Raw genomic sequence first — 19,605 nt, forward strand, 5'->3', positions numbered from 1 at the left:
TAAGTACTATAGGAGATTTAAATAACGAAGGCTGGTCTGGAAGACATATAAAGGCTGACAAGGCAGACAAGTAACCCTTAACAGTAGCCACTGCACAACCCCTCTGTGCTAAAGACAAAGCAAAAGATAAAACATCCGACAAATGAGCATGTAAGGGATCAATCTGCCTCTCTCCACACCATACCACAAATTTAGACCACCTATTAGCGTAGATAGATTTAGTGGAGTGTCGCCTGGCCGCTAAGATAACATCCACTACATCAGGCGGGAGAGAAAAGGAACTCAGGTTGCCCCGCTCAATCTCCAGGCATGAAGGTGCAGACTCTGGAGGTTGGGGTGTAAAACCTGCCCCTGCGACTTCGAGAGGAGGTCTGCCCTGAGAGGGAGATGGAGCGGAGGGCACAGTGAGAGTTGAAGAAGGTCGGAATACCACACCCTCCTTGGCCAATCCGGAGCAATTAAGATTACTTGGGCCCGGTCTTGGCGAATTTTTCTCAACACTCGAGGAATCAAGGGTATGGGGGGGAAACGCGTAAAGCAACTGGTCGCACCAGGTTCTCTGAAACGCGTCCCCCAACGCTCCTTGCACCGGATACTGGAGGCTGCAGAATAACGGGCAGTGAGAGTTCTCCCAGGTGGCAAACAGATCTATCTGAGGAAACCCCCACATCTGGAAGATTAGACGGACTTGATCTGGATGGAGACGCCACTCGTGGTCGGCCGAGAAATGGCGACAGACTGTCCGCACGTACATTCAAGACTCCGGTCAGATGAATTGCTACCAAGCAAATCTGATGGTCCTTTGCCCAGGACCATAGCCGAAGAGCTTCTCTGCAGAGAAGGTACGACCCCACTCCTCCCTGTTTGTTTATATACCACATCGCGGTAGTATTGTCCGTCAGGACCTGAACTGACTGACCGCGAAGGGATGGGAGGAAGGCCTTGAGAGCCAGACGTACAGCCCGTAACTCTAACAGATTGATATGAAACATCTGTTCCTCTGGAGACCAAAGCCCTTTGATCTCCAGGTCCCCCAAATGAGCTACCCACCCTAGAGTGGAAGCATCCGTTATGACCGTGGTCACTGGTGGAGGCTGCGTGAACGGCCTTCCCCAGGAAAGATTGTCGTCCGCAATCCACCACTTCAAATCCGTGGCAGCATCTCTGGAGATCTTGACAGAACCTTTGAGATCTCCTTTGTGTTGAGACCACTGCCTTCGGAGGCACCACTGAAGAGCCCTCGTGTGCCAGCGAGCATGCGTGACCAACAGTATGCAGGAGGCAAACAGACCGAGCAGACGTAGGACCTTGAGGACTGGAATGACCGCTCCACTTTGAAACACTGGAACCAACGCCTGAACGTCTTGAATCCGCTGAGGCGGAGGAAAGGCTCGATTCAGTGTTGTATCCAGTACTGCCCCTATGAACAGGAGGCGCTGAGATGGCTCTAGGTGAGATTTGGGCACGTTCACCGAAAAGCCCAGGTCGAACAACAACTGGGTTGTCGACGTTGTCAACTGCAGATGATGCAACACAAGCTCCGGGGACTTGGCTTTGATCAACCAGTCGTCCAGGTAAGGGAATACTGCTATCCCCTTCCTTCTGAGCTCTGCCGCAACCACCGACATCACCTTCGTGAAGACTCGAGGTGCTGAAGTAAGACCAAAAGGGAGGACCGCAAACTGATACTGCTGCGACCCCACCACAAACCGGAGATACTTCCTGTGCGACTTGAGTATCGGGATATGAAAGTAAGCATCCTGCAAGTCGACAGACACCATCCAATCTCCCTTGTTCAACGCCAAAAGCACCTGAGCTAGGGTCAGCATCTTGAACTTTTCCTGTTTGAGGAACCAATTCAAAATCCTCAGGTCCAGGATTGGTCTCAACCGACCATCCTTCTTGGGAATCAGGAAGTACCTTGAGTAACAACCTTGACCCTTTTCCTGCTCTGGAACCAACTCCACCGCGCCCTTTGAAAGGAGGACTTGAACCTCCTGTTCTAACAACAGGAGGTGTTCTTCTGAACAATAATATGGGCGGGCGGGATGGGGGGTGGAAACTCCCGAAAGGGAAGGGTGTAGCCTTTTCTCACAATGCTGGTAACCCAGGAGTCTGATGTGATGACCTCCCACTTGTGGAGAAAATACAGTAACCTTCCCCCTACAGGAGAGGAGTGAGTGGGAATTGGTGGAAGCCTAAGGCTGCTTCCCCTGCTGCACCCCTCCAGAGGAAGAGGAAGAGGAAGAGGAAGAGGCAGAGGCAGAGTGCTGCTGAGAGGCTCCCCTGGTACGGACCCTACCCCTCCCTCTAAAAGATCTATAGGAGAGAGAAGAGGTAGGCTGCTGGAATTTCCCCCGAAAGGAGGAGGAGGAGGAGCCACGACCAAATCCTCGAAACCTCCTAAAAAATCTGGAGGAGGCAGAAGAAGTGGCTTGCAATCCTAGCGACTTGGCCGTGGCCCTGCTCTCCTTAAACCTTTCCAAGGCCGAATCTGCCTTGGCACCAAAGAGCTTGTCCCCATCAAAAGGGAAGTCCAGCAGGGTCGACTGTACATCTGATGAAAACCCTGAGTTACGAAGCCAAGCCTGCCTCCTCGTAACTACAGCAGTGCCCATTGCTCTTGCTACAGAGTCAGTTGTATCCAACCCAGATTGGATAACCTGGGTTGCAGCAGCTTGAGCGTCCGATACCAGATTCAATAGCCCTTGAGGGACCTCTGTATGCGTAGATGTAATTTCGTCCATCAGAGCATAAATGTACCTCCCTAAAATACATGTAGCATTGGTGGACTTTAATGCCATGCTACATGACGAGAACACCTTTTTGGATTGCATGTCCATCTTCTTGGAGTCTCTATCCGATGGCACAGATGGAAAAGACCCAGGCGCAGACCTTGCCGAGCAGGAAGCCTGGACCACCTAGCTTTCAGGTGTTGGATGTCTGGTAAGAAAGCCAGGGTCAGCCGGTGCAGCCCGATACCTCCTAGCCACAGACCTATTGACAGCTGAAGAAGACACCGGCTTCTTCCAGACCTCCAACACAGGTTCCAGCAGCGCCTCGTTGAACGGCAAAAGAGGTTCTGCTGATGTAGAGGCCGGGTGCAACACCTTCGTCAACAGATTCTGCTTCGGTCCAGTCACCGGTAAAGGCAATTCCAAGAAGTTAGCTGCCTTCCTTATAACAGCATGAAAAGTGGCCGCCTCTTCTGTATACTCCCCCGGGGATGACAAGTCCCACTCAGGGGAAGTATCTAGGCCACTAGCCGTGTCCAGCTCACGAAGACCCTCACGAGAGTCCTCAATCTCTCCTTCCTCCAGGTTCTGCTGGTACTCCTGTTCTTCCAGGAGACAGAGAGCAAGTCTCCTCGAGTGCAGCCTCTCCTCAATCTTCGGCGTCGACATGGCGTCAGCAGATGTCGAAGAACGACGCCGATCTCCGGATCCGTCCGACGTCGGGTCAACAGGCGCCACTGGTACCTTCGGCGCAGAACCAGAAGTTGGATGGAGAGAAGACTGCTTCGGAGTCGTAGAAGGCCTAGACGGCGTCACTGGCCGAAACACCGAAGCCGCTGGAGTCGAAACTCTGAGCCGAAGTCTCTGGAGCCACCGGAGCCGACACCGGCGCCGAGCCCACGTTCCCCAGGGGGAGAAAGGGCATAAAGGGCGCTGGTCGCAGCAGAGCCGGAGCACCCATGTTAAAAGCCAAAGGGCCCGAAGGCCCAGCCGGTGCACCACCTGGAGCCATCTGCTGAAAGATGGAGAACATCGCATTTCAAAATGCGGTATTATCGGCTCCAGGGACCGGAAAAGCCAGGTACTGGGGTGCCTGGATCGAAGGTAACACCGACCTCGACGTCTGTAACGTCAGAGAAAAAATTTGAGGCTGTGGAACCTCAAACACTGAAGGCGGTTGGCCCGAAGACCCGGGCGAAGTCGGTGAGGCAGGAGAAGGCAACGGCGTCGACGGATGGGGAGGGACTGTGGGACTGACCTCCCAAGTCTTCCGACGCCGTGTCGATGGCGACCTTGACCGAGACCTCTCTTTACTCGACCAGCGCCGTGATTCTCGACGGCGCCGGAGTCCCGATGACGCCGATGAGTGTTAGGTGACGAGGATTTTCGATGGTGTCTCTTCTCCCTCTTTTTCGACTTCACCATAAAAAGCTTGGCCTCACGCTCCTTCAGGGCCTTCGGATTCATATGCGGACATGAATCACACCTGCCAACATCATGATCGGAACTTAGACACCACAGACAGTCAGAATGTGGGTCCGTTACCGACATTTTGCCCCCACACTCACGACAGGGCTTAAAACCTGACTTCCTCTGCGACATTGTAATCTCAGAGAAAAAACACAGCCAAAAAACACACTGTAACTGTCGAACAGCAACAGTAGTTCCCTCGAAGATAACCGTTTCGAATGGCATGGAAAAAAGGGAACTGACGTCGGCACGTCGGCGAGGACCTCTTATTGCCTGTATGACGTCAGACGGCGTCGCATGGGCAAATGTGACGTCCTCGTCGACGTGCAGAAGCTAGGAAGAAGATTTCCGTCGAATGCTGGCGCAATGGGAGTATTCATTAGGTGAGGAATCCACAGGTAGTTGTATCCATCAGAAAGGTAGGCCTTCAAGGGATCTTTCTGTTTCTCTCCACACCAAATCACAAATTTAGCCCACCTACTGGCATAAATGGACTTAGTGGAGTGTCGCCTGGACGACAGAATAACATCCACTACATCCGGTGAGAGAGGAAAGGAACTCAGGGTGCCCCGTTCAATCTCCAGGCATGAAGTGCAGGCTCTGGAGGTGGGGGTGTAGAAGCTGCCCCTGCGACTGCGAGAGGAGGTCTGCGCTGAGCGGGAGACGGAGCAGAGGGCACTTTGAGAGTTGTAGAAGGTCTGTGTACCACACCCTTCTCGGCCAATCCGGTGCCCCCAAGGGGGGGGGGGGGAGGGGGGGGTAGGGATCGCGTAAAGCAACTGGCCGTCCCAGGGCATTTGAAACGCGTCCCCCAATGCTCCTTGCATCGGATACTGGAGACTGCAGAACGACGGGCAGTGCGCGTTCTCCAGAGTGGCGAATAGATCTACCTGCGGAGATCCCCACATCCCAAAGATGTACAGGACCAGGTCTGGATGGAGACGTCACTCGTGATCGGCCGAGAAGTGCTGACTGAGACTGTCCGCACGTACGTTCAGAACACCAGCCAAATGATTTGCTATCAAGCAAATCTGATGGTCCTGAGCCCAGGACCAGAGCCGCAGAGCTTCTCTACAGAGAAGGTACGACCCTACTCCTCCCTGCTTGTTTACGTACCACATCGCGGTAGTATTGTCCGTGAGGACATGAACCGACTGACCGCGAAGGGAAGGGAGGAAGGCCTTGAGAGCCAGACGTATCGCCTGCAGTTCCAACAGATTGATATGAAACATCTGTTCCACCAGAGACCAATGACCCTTGATCTCCAGATCCTCCAGATGAGCACCCCACCCTAGAGTGGAGGCATCCGTTACTACTGTGGCCACTAGAAGTGGCAGTGAGAACGGCCTTCCTTGGGAAAGATTGAAGATCACTGCCCACCACTGGAGATCCGCTGCAGTGTACCTGAGATCCTTATTGAATCCTCGAGATCTCCTTTGTGTTGAAACCACTGCCTGCAGAGGCACCACTGAAGAGCCCTCATATGCCAGCGTGCATGAGTGACCAACAGAACGCAAGAAGCAAACAGACCAGGCAGTCGTAAGACCTGGAGGACTGGAATAACCGATCCATTTCGAAACATTGGAATCAGCGCCTGAATGTCCTGAATCCGCTGAGGCGGGGGTAGGCCCGATACAATGTTGTGTCCAGTACTGCCCCTATGAACAGGAGGCGTTGAGAGGGCTCAAGGTGAGACTTGGGCACGTTTATCGAAAACCCCAGATCGAACAACAACTGGGTTGTCACCTGCAGGTGATGCAGCACCAGCTCTGGAGACTTGGCTTTGACCAACCAATCGTCCAGGTAGGAGAATACCGCTATTCCCTTCCTCCTGAGATGTGCTGCAACCACTGCCATCACCTTTGTGAAGACTCGAGGTGCTGAAGTAAGCCCAAACAGAAGGACCGCAAACTGGTAGTGTTGCGACCCTACCACAAACCAGAGATACTTCCTGTGCAACTTGAGTATAGGGATATGAAAGTACGCATCCTGCAAGTCGACAGACACCATCCAATCCTCTTTGTTCAACGCCATAAGTACCTGCGCTAGAGCCAGCATTTTGAATTTCTCCTGCTTGAGGAACCAATTCAAAATCCTCAGGTCTAGGATCGGTCTCAGGCGACCTTCCTTCCTGGGGATCAGGAAATATCTTGAATAACAACCCTGACCCCTTTCCTGCACTGGAACCAACGCTACTGCACCCTTCGATAACATGGCCAGAACCTCCTTTTGCAACAACAGGAGATTGTTGCAACAACAGGAGATGGTCTTCTGAACAAAATGAGGGACGGGGGGGAAGGGAGGAGGGAACTCCTGAAAGGGGAGAGCATATCCTTTTTCCACAATATTCAACACCCGGGAGTCTGTTATCAACTCCCACTCGCGGAGAAAAAGACTAAGCCTTTCCCCTACAGGAGAGGCATGTTCGATAGGGTGGGGAAAACTAGGGCTGCTTCCCCTGCTGTTGTCCACCAGAGGAAGAGGATGATGATGAAGGGTGCTGCTGGCCTGCCTCTCTAGCCCTCCCTCGCCCTCCAAAGGATCTAAAGGATGGATTAGCAGGTTGTTGGGCCGAGTACTGAGGCCTCTGAAAAACTGCCCCACGACCAAACTCTCTGAACCTGCGAAGAGGCCTATAAGGGGCAGCAGGGGTAGCCTGTAAGCCTAAGGACTTTGCTGTAGCCCGGCTGTCCTTAAAACGCTCAAGGGCAGAGTCTGCTTTCTCCCCAAACAGCCTTTCACCATCGAAGGGAAAGTCTAGTAAGGTGGTCTGTACATCCGAGGAGAATCCGGAGGACCTCAGCCAAGCGTGCCTCCTTGTAGCAACAGATGTCCCCTTTGCCCTGGCAACTGAGTCCGTTGTATCAAGGCCAGATTGTATAATCTGCTGTGCCACAGCCTGCGTGTCCGAAAAGAGTGTTCCAAAAGGCCTCTGTGCGTCCTGTGGCAGATCCCCAACCATAGCCTTGGCCGAGTCCATAAGGGCGTGGACATACCTGCCCAGCACACAGGTAGTGTTTGCAGCCTTGAGCGCCATGCTGCAAGACGAAAATATCTTTTTCGAAGACTGTTCAATTCGTTTGGACTCTCTATCAGACGGGACTACAGGGAATGAACCAGGAGCAGACTTTGTGGAGCAAGATGCTTGAACCACTAAACTCTCCGGGGCTGGATGATGTGAAAGGAACCCATTTCCCCGGGTGCTCCCCTATGCCTCCTTGCTACATCCCTATTCACAGCCGGAGACAAAACTGGTTTCCTCCACAAGTCCATAATAGGCTCCATCAATGCCTCGTTGAAGGGCAGCAAAGGATCAGCCGAGGACGTAGAGGGATGCAGCACCTCAGTTAGCAGATTTGTCTTCACCTCTACTGCAGATAAAGGCAGGTCTAAATAGTCTGCTGCCTTTCTAATGACCGAATGAGATGTCGCTGCCTCCTCCGTAAACTCCCCTGGAGATGAGATGTCCCATTCCGGGGAAGTATCCAGCCCACTGGCTGACCCCAATCCTTGGTATTCATCCAAAGGCTCTACAAGCTTGCCCTCCTCCAACTGCTGGTATTCTTCCTCTTCAAGGAGACGCAAGGCCTTCCTTCGAGATCTCAAGCGGGACTCTAGCCTCGGCGTCGAAATCAAATTCACCGACGCAGAAGACACCACTTTCTAATCCCGACAATGGCACAGGAGAGGATGGATGAATCTGAGAATCGGATCCGACGCGGACTCCAACGGCACCTTCTTCGGAGTCGGCTGGCACGAAGGTAATGGGGCCGGCTGGCCAGGGGATAGCATTGGCGTCAGCTGACGCGGTGATGGCAACGGCGCCACGGATCTAGATGGTGACACCATACCTCGTGGAGAAATCATCGGCATCGACCCGGCCCCCCCAACCGGGCAAAACGGCATAAACAGCCTCATCTTATATGGAGACGGGGAGCCCAGTGAAAATGCTAATGGCCCCGTGGGACCCACCGGTGTACCAGCAGGGGCCATACACTGGAAAACAGCATACAGAGCATTTAGAAATGCTGCTAGATCCGCTCCGGAGCCGGGAAGGCAGGATATCTCTGGTCTTGATCCTGCTGCTGCACATCAGGCTCTTGTGGCGCCGGTGAAAACTGAGGGCTATGAGGAGCCACCTCAGACTGATGGCGTCAAGAGATATTTCTGGACTCTGGGGCTGTGGAGTTACAGTAGGGCTCACCTCCCAATTGCTTCGACGTCTAGTAAATGGAGACCTCGATCGGCTCCGTATCGAACGGCGCCGTGAGTCATGACGACGACGCTTCTTGTGCCTCTTGGAAGAAGCGTGAGATGAAGCCCTCTTATGGCCCTTCTTCTTAGACTTCGCTAAGAAAAGCTTGGCCTCTCTTTCTTTTAGTGCCTTAGGGTTCAAGGGTTCATGCTCTGGCACGATCCACACCCCTCGACGTCATGCTCAGAGCTAAGACACCAAAGGCAGTCCCCCATGCGGATCAGTGACCGACATCAGACCACCACATTCATTACAAGGCTTGAAATCAGATTATCTCGGGGGAGACATTGTAACTACTAAAGCTACAACTCTATCCAACGAGCCAAGAAAAAAAGAAAAAAAAACATTAGCGTCGAAGGCACGGAAAAAAGGAAACTGACGTCAGCACTCCGGCGAAGACCTCTTATTGGCATGGTGACGTCAGACGGAGTCGTGTGAAGCCATGCAATTGTGACATCCTCGTCGATGTGGAGGGATGGGAAGAAGACTTTCCCTCGGATGCTGGCGCAAGGACGAATTCTTAAGGTGAGGAACCCACAGGTAGTTTGTATCCATCAGAAAACATGTTTTTAAATGCTTGCGAGAAAGCTATTTCAGCAACCCATCTGATTTTTACCTTCAAGTTTTCTTTCTCATCCAAATGGGTCTGGTAGATGAATGCAATGCTGCACCCTAGTTCATGCAGGGGCTATAGGTTTTTCTGCTGCAAAATGGGATTGTTCACCCCTTGAACATTCCTTGAGTTGCATTTAATGAATATCATTTGTTGCCCTCTGAAACCACCAATTGTGAACTGTGGTAGCCAAGCAGGATGCGGGCAACAACAGAAGGTAAAAGGTGATGTTGGCGTTTCACTCAGGGAGTGACAACCCTAGAGATGAACAGCTGAGCACTCATCCAGAGTGTTTTATTGGTTATAGTACATTTTGTTTGGCTGTGCTAAAAATGAATGATCACTAAGGGATGTTAATGTTTAAGGTGTGTAGCTTCAGTGTAGCTTTGATCAGTGTGATGCATTTCTATTTCGTGAGAAGAAAGTGAGCTAAGAAGTTTGTGAAGGCCTTGTGGTGCATCGAAAAGTTTGGACCAAATGAGTTTGCATACATCTGGGTATGTTACCATATGTGATGATATGGCACTTCAAAGTCAGTTTCATTTCTAGGAAATGTTTCTACATCTTGAGGCAGGTACACTTGTTGTTCACACTAGGGTAGTTTTTTTCTTTCTTTTAGCAGATTCCAGTCAAGCTGCTTTGTGGAAATTCAAGTATATTATGTTGTCTCTGGGTTTCAAGATGCTGATAAGGTCATAGTGCATGCTGGACCCTCAGTGGTTCTTTTATTGAGGTGTGATGAAATTTGGATGGAGTCTTTATTCCCTTCTGGTATGCAACAGAGTCTTGTTTTATTTTCTCCTACTTCTTTTTTCCAAGTCTTCTTGGGTGCGCTCAAGTCTGTTGACATTGAATTCTCAGTCTTTGATACTTACAGGGAACGATTATCTTTTGTTTCATACTATCAAGTTTCCGTTTATATTACGCAGACTGCTTGATGGCTACTACTATTTAACTGAATTCTAAGAAAATGGTGCTGCAGAGGGTAATGCTAGTGACCCTAGGAGCTCAAATGCCATAGGCTGTGCAAGCAGGTGGTGAAAAGCATCAGCATGTCTGAAGCACAATATCACTGTTATCTTGTAGATAATAGAGATAGCTTAGGCACCACAGCAGAGTGGCCACACGAACAGATGCTTTCAGGAGTGAGGCAGCGATTGCACACTCAACACCAATATCAGCCACATATTCTGATGTGGCAGAATACAGCTCAATTTACAATACTGGCTAAGTGGCACAAAGGCAGGGGCACCTCCTGAGCTGCCGGATGCAAGAAGGAGCTGACTGGAGCCTCCAGGGCCAGGGGGAAGGAGAGGTGTCTACGCAGGACCTGCACAGCTCTGGTTGACCAAAGCCTGCTGTCCAGTCCAATAATCTCACCATCAAGAGCTCTAGATACAATGAAATGCACACCATCATTCTTCACTTGAGCCTCACATCATAGGTCCTCACTATCATGACAGTGAGTCTTGGACAGCTAGATAAACTTTGCATCCTCAGTTACATTTCTCAGCAAACTGAAACGTGCTGCCATCTTTTTTGGGTAATTGATCCTTAAGGCTGCTCACCTCTGTTACCATTTGGGTTGATGGCACTGCCAATCGTGACTGTTAACAGTTGCAGTACCACAAAGCAGTTGCACTTGTTCAGGTGCTTCCACCAGATGTAGGTTATCCCCAATATATATACTCCCTCTGTGGTGTGCCCTCTGATGGCCTCTGGGAGCCTAGACAAAAGCCTCGGATTGGGACCTACACCCATGATTCCTCTTATTCCTCCAGAGCAGATTTTGACGGGTACTGCAGTGTGCTGGAACTGTGCTTTTGTCCTCTCTGTATTAAGTCTTCACTATGGCAGCATTGTGCCTCCAGATGTGTGCTGGGGTGGGAGCCGCACCGGAGGCTCATCCTGTTAGAAGGTGCCAACTGAACCCACCACCCTGGTCTGTCCGTCACAGATTTGAGGAGTTAGCTTTGGGGCAAATTACCTTGCTGCAGTGTGGCTCCAAGATGGAGGGGGGGCATCAGCCCCCTCAGTCTCTTCTTCCTCGAAGCATCAGAGCCTTTACAAAGAATCAGATCTCTCCTCTCCATCGTCGGTATGTCTGTCCCAGATACGGATGGCTTCGCCCCACTGCATTATTTCACAGTTTTCACATACTTAGCTGGAGCAAACAGGAGATACAGCGATACAGCCACCATGTATGGCCTAGCAACACTCCCTCTGCAACCCCCCCCCGCCAAAACAAATTATCATTTTGCCCGACTTTCATCATTGCGTCACCACATGATAAAGATGGCCTGTGATACTCACAAATAATAATGTTAAGGAATACTGAAAATCACATTCTTACCTTTTTTTTCTTCTCATCCTTTTTCCTGTCTTCCTTATTTTTTCCATCTTTCTTTTTATCTACCTTCTTTTTCTCTATTTTCTTCTCTTCTTCAGTTGGCTTATCTTCCTTTCGTTTCTTTTTTTTCTTCTTGTCTTTATGTTTTTCATGCTCTAGTCGATCCTCGTAGAAGCTGGCATCGTGCCCAACTCTCGACGCAGATAGTTCTTTGACTTCACCCCCACCAACTTTAAGCACCAGCTTTAGAGGTTTTTCAACATATTCTTCGAACAGCACCAGGACAAAAAAAAAAGTGTGATAAATGTCTTAGAGAAAACTAGCATTCAGGAACTTAAAAAGCCAATAAAACACTATGCTGGCACGATTACTAATAAATTTTGTCTTATCTAGTCGACAATCAAAAATCCTTTGCTATTCCATACAGCAGGGCTCCCTCAGACATGATACTTTCCGAAACACTACCTAAAAAACAACTCAACCATATTCTCTATGATGACTAGTCTTCAAAGATAGTAGTAACCTTTTAGAATTTCACGTTAGCAGGAGGCACTTAGCATACACAATTGCACCAGCTCCACATCTTCATGCCTACTTTTTGGATTAGATGAACAATCCACACACACTATACACCTCACTCAGACAACATTACAAAAAACTAAGTAACATTTGTGACAGAAGAGATTTCAGACATCCCTTTGGGCTTTAAGTTTGGAGTTTGTATTTTCACCAAACTCATGAATAATCTCACTGAAAACACCCAGTTTGGCTTGCAACCAGTTATATTGAAGCACAATACATAAAATATTGTAGCACAATAACATTTAATCTCTTGAATGGAGTAGTGTAGGGAACTGGGGTTTTGTTGCAGTACCCCAGCCACTTTTTGCCAAGTATTTGATGCAACTCTGGCTGAAGTGCACTGTGTCCCTGCCAACCAGGTCACCAGTGCCAGTGTTCTTCACCCCCAAACCGTCAAATTAGCAAATACTTTAGCCACCTCTGTAAGTCCCTAGTAAATTATATCCTTGGTTCTTAGGGCCTGAGGCGTTAAAGAGGGCCTCTGAGGGCTGCAGCACACACTGTGCCACTCTAACGGACCCGTCACCAAGCACATGGCAGGTTGCCATTGGATGCTACGTGTCTTGGTGCAGACAAAATTGAAAACATGACATGGCACATAGGCTGTGTGCCATGTTTCCTAACACTACATGCAATATATACAAGTCACCCCTTTAGCAGGCCTTACACCCTAAGGCAGGGTGCATTATATTACATGTGAGGGAATACTTGCATGAGCAGATATGCCCCTGCTATGTCTTTGCCAATCCGCAGGCATAGTAAGTGTACAGGGAGCCATTTTTAATGCATGTGGTGGACACTGGTCAATACGATTTCCCCAACTACATGATGGCTTCACTGAAGATAGGGATGTTTGGTATCAAACATCTCAAATTGGTGAACGCACACTGATGCCAGAGTTGGATTTACTAATACATGCACCCAGAGGGCACCTTCGAGGTGCCCCCTGAAATACTACCAGCCTCTGGTGTGCTCACTTGACTGGTTTCTACCAGCCTGCCACCCAAAACACTGTTCTGGACCCCTAGGGTGAGAGCCTTCTGCTCTCAGGAGGCAGGGGAAAAAAGCCTGTCAAGGAAGAGGGTGTGACCACCCCCTCCCACAGGATGACTTTCTGATTAGCCTTCCTAAGATGGCAAGCCTCAAAGGGCTGCCGCCTTTGAAATGCAAATCTGGCTCCCCTCATGGGAGAGAAAGCCACCCTCCTGTCCAGAGCCAACTGGGCACCAAGAGAGGAGGATAAATTAGCTAGTCAGGTAAGCGTGCCACCCCCAGGCAAGTACCACCCCTAAGGTGGGCTACTGTGAGGTGGACACAACCTTTCAGAGGTAGCCATCTCGGAGATGGCATACCTAGGAATTCTGGGACAGGGTTATGCCCACTTTCCACATGAGTTGGTCATATAGGGGGCAAATTATTTGCTACTACCCTACACATCCTCAATGCCCCTAAACTCAATATCTAGGGGAGGCCCTACCAAAAGAGAAGCAGATCCTGACAACCTAACAAGACCAGGGACAAAGAAGAGGCATGTAAGCAGAAGAGGAGAAAAGAAGCAGCTGACCTGGCACCAACCCCACCGGCCTGTCCACATCCCTCACCGAATTCTGTGCCAAAGTCGACTCGTCCTGCAGCTGTGACTCCAGAAACCCGGAAGGACCTCCTGCCTTCGAAAAAGACTCAATACCTCCCGTGGACAGTGGACTTGTCCCCCAACAAACACAAAAGAAGGAACTCAGAAGCCTCTGGAACTGCCAAAACCTGACACCTAAAGTCACTACTGCACCCGCCACCTCTGACCGAGTTGAAGTGGACCACCAGTGCCAACAATGTTCCCCAGCCCTCCAGAGTCCAAGTCCATCATGGTATCACCCCTTCTGGACTCCCAGACAATGCCTGCAGCCTCTGCACGCAGCCCTCCTCTACTGCGACTGCTCCGGTCAAGAAAACTCTACACCTAAGGACACTTCTGCACCCGTCACCCCTGAGCCATACAGAAGAGGACCAAAGGTGCCTACTTGTGCCTGAGCATCGTGGGGCCTGAGCCCCACTGTTGGTTGAGCCCGACTGGCCTCCTGGTCAGAGCCTGCAGACTCTTTTCTCTATATAGGAACGCACTGGGCACCCAACTCTGTTTTGAACACTGCACTCGGCTGCTCTGTGACGCTGAGGTGTACTGTGGGTGCTGCCTTGGACCTTGCCCACTACTCACCTTAAGCCCTGGAGATTGGTCTTGTAAGTCACTGTTCTCTACCTGTTTGCAAAACGTGTTTATCCTCCTATAGGATAACATTGCAGAACTCTGAAATTGTACTGTCTACTTTTATAAGTAAAAATAATTCCTCTTTAAAAACACGTTCTTATCTGAACGATTTTTCTCTGATGCCCAAACATATATAAAAATACTTCCTATTTTTATAAAGTGGTGTGGATCTCCTTCTTGAGTCGTTAATTTATTGACAATTTGTTTGTATTTGTAGAGGCCCTGCACTCCTCTGTGTTAAGTCTAAGGCTGCTCGACCACACTACCCTTAAATAGAGCACTTTGTGATTTCATAGCAAGCCCTAACCACTCAGTGGAGAACCCCTGCTTCCCACAAGTAGTATGTGCAAATATTATGAACAGTGCACATTCTTCCGGTTTATGTTGAATTTTTATAAAACAGGAAGCATGACTTCTAGAAAATGTAGTTCAAAGCCAAGTTGAGGGCTAAAGGAACATAGGAATATAACAAGGCTGCTACCAAAGACTGAGTGTGTTACCTTATCCCTTTATTTCTCCCGTTTCAGTAGATTCCTGAAACAGGTGGACAAGGGTGGACACTTGCACTTACAGATTAAGGTTATATAAACACTTCTTACAAATTAGGCTGGCTTGACTTGCGACGTTAGATTGTTGAACTGTTCTTCAAAACAGGGGTGCTAAGAATGTTGTTATGAAGTAAACAGGACTAATTCTGTTGCGCTTTTTCTCTCCGGTCCTTTAAATGACATATTTAGACCTGCGTAACATTTCAGGTGGTGTTGCCCAGTGAACGCTGCTTTCGCACCCAGCTAATGTGGTGGCCTGTGCCGAATGGTAAGGTCTATGGTACTTCCCAGAAAACACTGCAATAATGAGAGTGATTTGTGGACAGGATGAGAAATCACACTCATGGCCACAGCAGTTAACATCAACACACTGATGACTCACAGTATCAAAGTGTCAAGTCCCCAACTGTTGGAGCACCATACAGTTCAACCAACCTGCTCCCCTTGCTGGCAAACTTACTATCCCTGAACTAGCGAACTGGAAAGCCTCCTGTTTCGCCTTGACCTTACTCACCCTACTATTGCTTTCTCAATGAAAAAGGAAAAAACAAGTTCTTGGTTGGTAACAGTGTATGAATGGAAATTCCTTCCTCGCAGCATGTACAGGGAATGAGTAAACAACTGGGGGGTTCTCCAGGGGACGCGATGGAGCACCATGAGTCAAACTTGAAAACCCGAAGGCATCAAATGGAGGCTGATCCAGTTGGGGAGAAACAGGATGTAAACAGAATATAATGAAGTAATGAGTATAACTTGTCACTCAAGAAAATGCACTGCCTCCTGGACTTCATTAATTTGTTCCCCAATTATACTGACACTCCCAAGGAATTATTAAAGGATACTAACAAAATAAGCAAAATGATTAGCCCAGCAAAGCCATATTTGGCATCAAAAGCAGACCATAAAAGCTTCTGAATCACAAAAGACAGTCATCCACATTTGTTCTGCTTGACCAGGAAAGGAGATGCTTCTTAAGCCTACTGTTCATGTTTGAAATATAGCTTGGTTAAAAGTGTCGGAGATTTGGAGTCACAAGACTGTCGGGTTTGGAATCAAGACAGATTCTCAGAGTTTGGTGCACATGTTTTTTCTTATTTCAAGAGATAGGTTCTCGTTCTTTAGGTGTCAGCTTCTGGAACTGTGAATATCTTTTAAAGGGGATGCTGCTATTCTACCTTAGTTGCAGGGTTAAGTGTGACAGATGAAAGGTGTTAAGTTCAACTTCCTCAGGAAGTTATCTTCTTGTAGTTTTTAGGTCAAGCCTAGGCAGCGCATGTGCTGTCTCTACGAGACATGCTGTTATCTACTCTGTGGGCTTTGCCCTCGCCCATCACTTATTATTGGTTCAGGCATCTGCCTTTCGAAATTCCTGTTCCTGCTTGGCTAAAGTGAGGTCATGAACCTGTTTTGTCACCCGACGGGCCCAACAAGTATCCACTCACAATGGGCGTTGGACTAATGTTCATACCAGTAGGAGCATCACATAAGGCCGTGGTGTCTTCATCCAAAGTTTTGTGAATCTGTAAATGTGACCAAACCATTTTCGCTGCGTCAGTTAGAGTATGCTTTACTGGCCCCTCTCGCCTAAAGTGCACTTTCAAACCAGAAGCTTCCACTAACACCCTGGGTGTGTATATGTGCAGAGTGTTTGAAAAATAGGTTCAGAAGTGGATTAGGCACCTGTGCTTAATCGTAGCCTAGGCCCATAATGAATTGAGGACTGTAATTGTGGGACCCCAAATACAGTGGGGAAAAAGAGCATCTAGTAGCTCGGGACGGGGGAGGGGGTGGGCATCTATGTATATTAGACTCCCAGCGTAAGCTTACAGGTTTGTGTCTTGATATTTCTATGGTCGTGTAGCCTAAAGGTACAACTTCACCCTGAGCCATAGAACCTCATGTGTTTTTAAAGGAAAATAAAGCTTTCTCTACATCACTCTCCCTAAAATTGTCACCCTCTGCTGGTTGCCTAAAATAGATTGGCGGGTGAGTTCTTCCAATCCCAAAACACCTATTAATTTCCATTACTGACAATCTGTTGCCATGTAGGAGAATATATGGATTTCACCTCAAACCATGCCTGAAGAATCTACCTCTCACCAATGAGACACTAGAGCTATTCTTCAAAGATAGCAAGTTCATTACGTACTAGCCACTATCAATGTGATATATCAACTGGAAACAAACATGCATTACAACACAGTAAAAGGTATTAGTAACCAGACCTGCACACTATTGAGCAACCAATAATATTGTCACCAATGAACTATTGAAATTTTACTATTGCAACATCAGATTGACTTTCAGCAACAACATTTTCCTTTATCTGTACAAGACTGCAATCGGATAAAAAATGTGCTCCACCGAACACCTGTCTCTACATGTTACTCAGAGTGTAGGACAAGAAATCACTTGAACATATATCCCATTTAATTTGCTGGGAACACATATCCTGCTCATTTAGCAATAAACTTGAGCCTTCTCCTCAAAAACATTGTACAAATGAACCAGAACAACTTATTTATCAAACTTAAATTCACATGTCTCAAAATCACACACACACATTTCTTGGATCTCATCATTCATAAAAGTGAAACTGATCTTCAGACAACACAATATAAGAAACCGACTGAAGCAAATTGCATTCTGCAAAATAGGGATTTCTTTTCTGACTTTCTTCACTGATCCGACGCCCTCTTACCCCAGTCGCTCACTAGTTTGCCCAGCTTCCCGGACTCTACTCCACACGATTTGAACCTACATTTGGCAACCTCAATGATTAGTCCTTAAGTTCTTTTTCATACCGATCGATCTATTTATCCCAATCACTGTTTCGTCCACTCGAGCCCATTGTCCAGCAATTAACCTCCCTCTGTACTCCTCCTTGATTAACCTTCTTGTTCCTCAGCACTATGACCCACTTTTCTCGGGTGCTACACCTTCGTGCTCCCTTGTTTTTTGTCCCTATACTATATCCAGCCCACAAATGTTCTCTTCCGCAGAGCATTCTCCCAATCCCGATTTACCCAACTGACCCTCACTTAAGTGTCTCACTAATCGGTCAAGCGTTCAGGTCCCACCAGATCTTCAGCTCCAGGCCTGACAGATTACTGCCCCGTCACTAGCCTGCCCATCACCGACCTACCTGAGCTACTCATGACATTTCCTCACTAGCTACTCTGTAAATCACTACCAACCATCACCAAGTATCCTCTCACTTGTGACTCCATAAATCCCTCAATGATTTGTTGCAAAGGTCACTATCCTCCCCCACAGCTATTTGTACTCTAACATAGTAGCACTGTCAGATCGGTATCATTACACAACACTCATTGGTTCCTTACACCCTCAAATATATGACTTTATCTTCCTCCAACTTCAAGAGCCCCCCCAACCACACCTTGCCCTCACCCTCCCACAGTAGGTATACATTCACAGTCCGATCCTGTTTGAGAGGTGGTGGGGCGCTGACTGCCTACTCTCACCTCTACCTCCACAGCTGGGTTAATTCTGCTGCCACCTTTCTATTCCTGGAACAGCGCCTACTCCTTAAGTTAACGCCTGGTCCCAGCCCCGCCCCGACGCCGTTCTCCCACAGGTACCTCCTGCAGCTAGGCCAAGCTCCGGTCCTTTCTCTCCCCGGTGCTTCTTATGCTTTTTGCCCATCCTGAAGCCGTACAACGGGGGTAAAAAAAAAAAGGCAACAGGAAAACAGAAACAACTGCGCATGCGCACACGTGAGCCACTTGCAGTAGAGGAACTCGGGCCTAGAGCGTGAACAGCAACGGGTTCGAAACGGTTGACGCTGAGCCTAGAGCTGTCACACTACTCGCTGCTGGAAACGCATAGAAAGAGGACTGGCATAACCTTGGTACGAGTCAGTGCCATCTTGGGAGGGATGCAGAACTCTGCATATGTGACAACTCAAATTTAATATGCCTAAAATAAATAAGCAAGAATCATAGACTGTACTTGCTGTGTATTACAAGTATTATGCTATAAAGGAATACTTATATTTTCCCCGGTTTAATAGCTCCAGAAGTATATGGTTATTCTTAAGTAGCGTTGCCCATTTGGCTATTTATCTTTTATTATTCCGTAGAAGTGCACACTGCACAGAACTAGAAATGTACTTTAATACTTTATGGCGCTTTTCCCTGCGTTGACTGGATTCACAGGAAGAGGAGTCGTTTCCCATCTTCGATTTTTAACTGTAATCAAGAAGCAAGCAGGAATCATCACTTACATCACGGTGAATGCAACGGAATGTATTTACAACGCATATGCGTTCACCACGCATGCCTTTACAACGAATTTCATTGTAAAGGCATGAATGGTAAAGGTGTATGCGTGGTAAAGGTTTTAAAGGTACGAAAATTAAGTGGGTTGTGATATACATATATGTGTATATATATATATAGTGTTTAGGGTGGGTAACAGTTATTAGTGGTAATTGCATTTTTAAGTTTTAGGGTGGGTATGGGTTTTGGGGTGGTAAGGGCATTTTTAGGTTTTAGGGTGGGCATGGGTTTTGGGGTGGTAAGGGCACTTTTAGATTTTAGGGTGGGCATGGGTCTTGGGGTGGTATGGGCATTTTTAGGTTTTAGGGTGGGAATGGGTTTTGGGGTGGTAAGGGTATTTTTAGGTTTTAGGGTGGGTATGGGTTTTGGAGTGGTAAGGACACTTTTAGGTTTTGGGGTGGGTATGGGTTTTGGGGTGGTGGGGCATTTTTAGGTTTTAGGGTGGGTATGGGTTTTTGGGTGGTAGGGCATTTTTAGGTTTTAGGGTG

At 48.4% G+C, this 19,605-nt stretch overlaps 1 protein-coding gene across 2 annotated transcripts in view; it reads right to left on the minus strand.

Annotated features, from left to right (window-relative positions):
- Nucleotides 1-18,550, minus strand: part of BRD7 (bromodomain containing 7) — a 361,283-nt gene extending 342,733 nt beyond the window's left edge. The window contains exons 1-2 of one of the 2 annotated variants that reach the window (XM_069215540.1): nt 18,419-18,550; nt 11,427-11,689 (exon numbers count right to left, since the gene is read on the minus strand). In XM_069215540.1, the coding sequence (XP_069071641.1) occupies nt 11,427-11,689; nt 18,419-18,545 (390 nt within the window). In that variant the 5' untranslated portion in view covers nt 18,546-18,550. Of the gene's footprint in view, nt 1-11,426; nt 11,690-18,418 lie in introns of those variants that run through there. The other variant, XM_069215541.1, reaches the window with a different exon arrangement.
- Between the last annotated feature and the right edge of the window lie 1,055 nt (nt 18,551-19,605).

Source organism: Pleurodeles waltl, chromosome 12 (genome assembly GCF_031143425.1).
Source record: "Pleurodeles waltl isolate 20211129_DDA chromosome 12, aPleWal1.hap1.20221129, whole genome shotgun sequence".
Lineage (NCBI taxonomy): Eukaryota > Metazoa > Chordata > Amphibia > Caudata > Salamandridae > Pleurodeles > Pleurodeles waltl.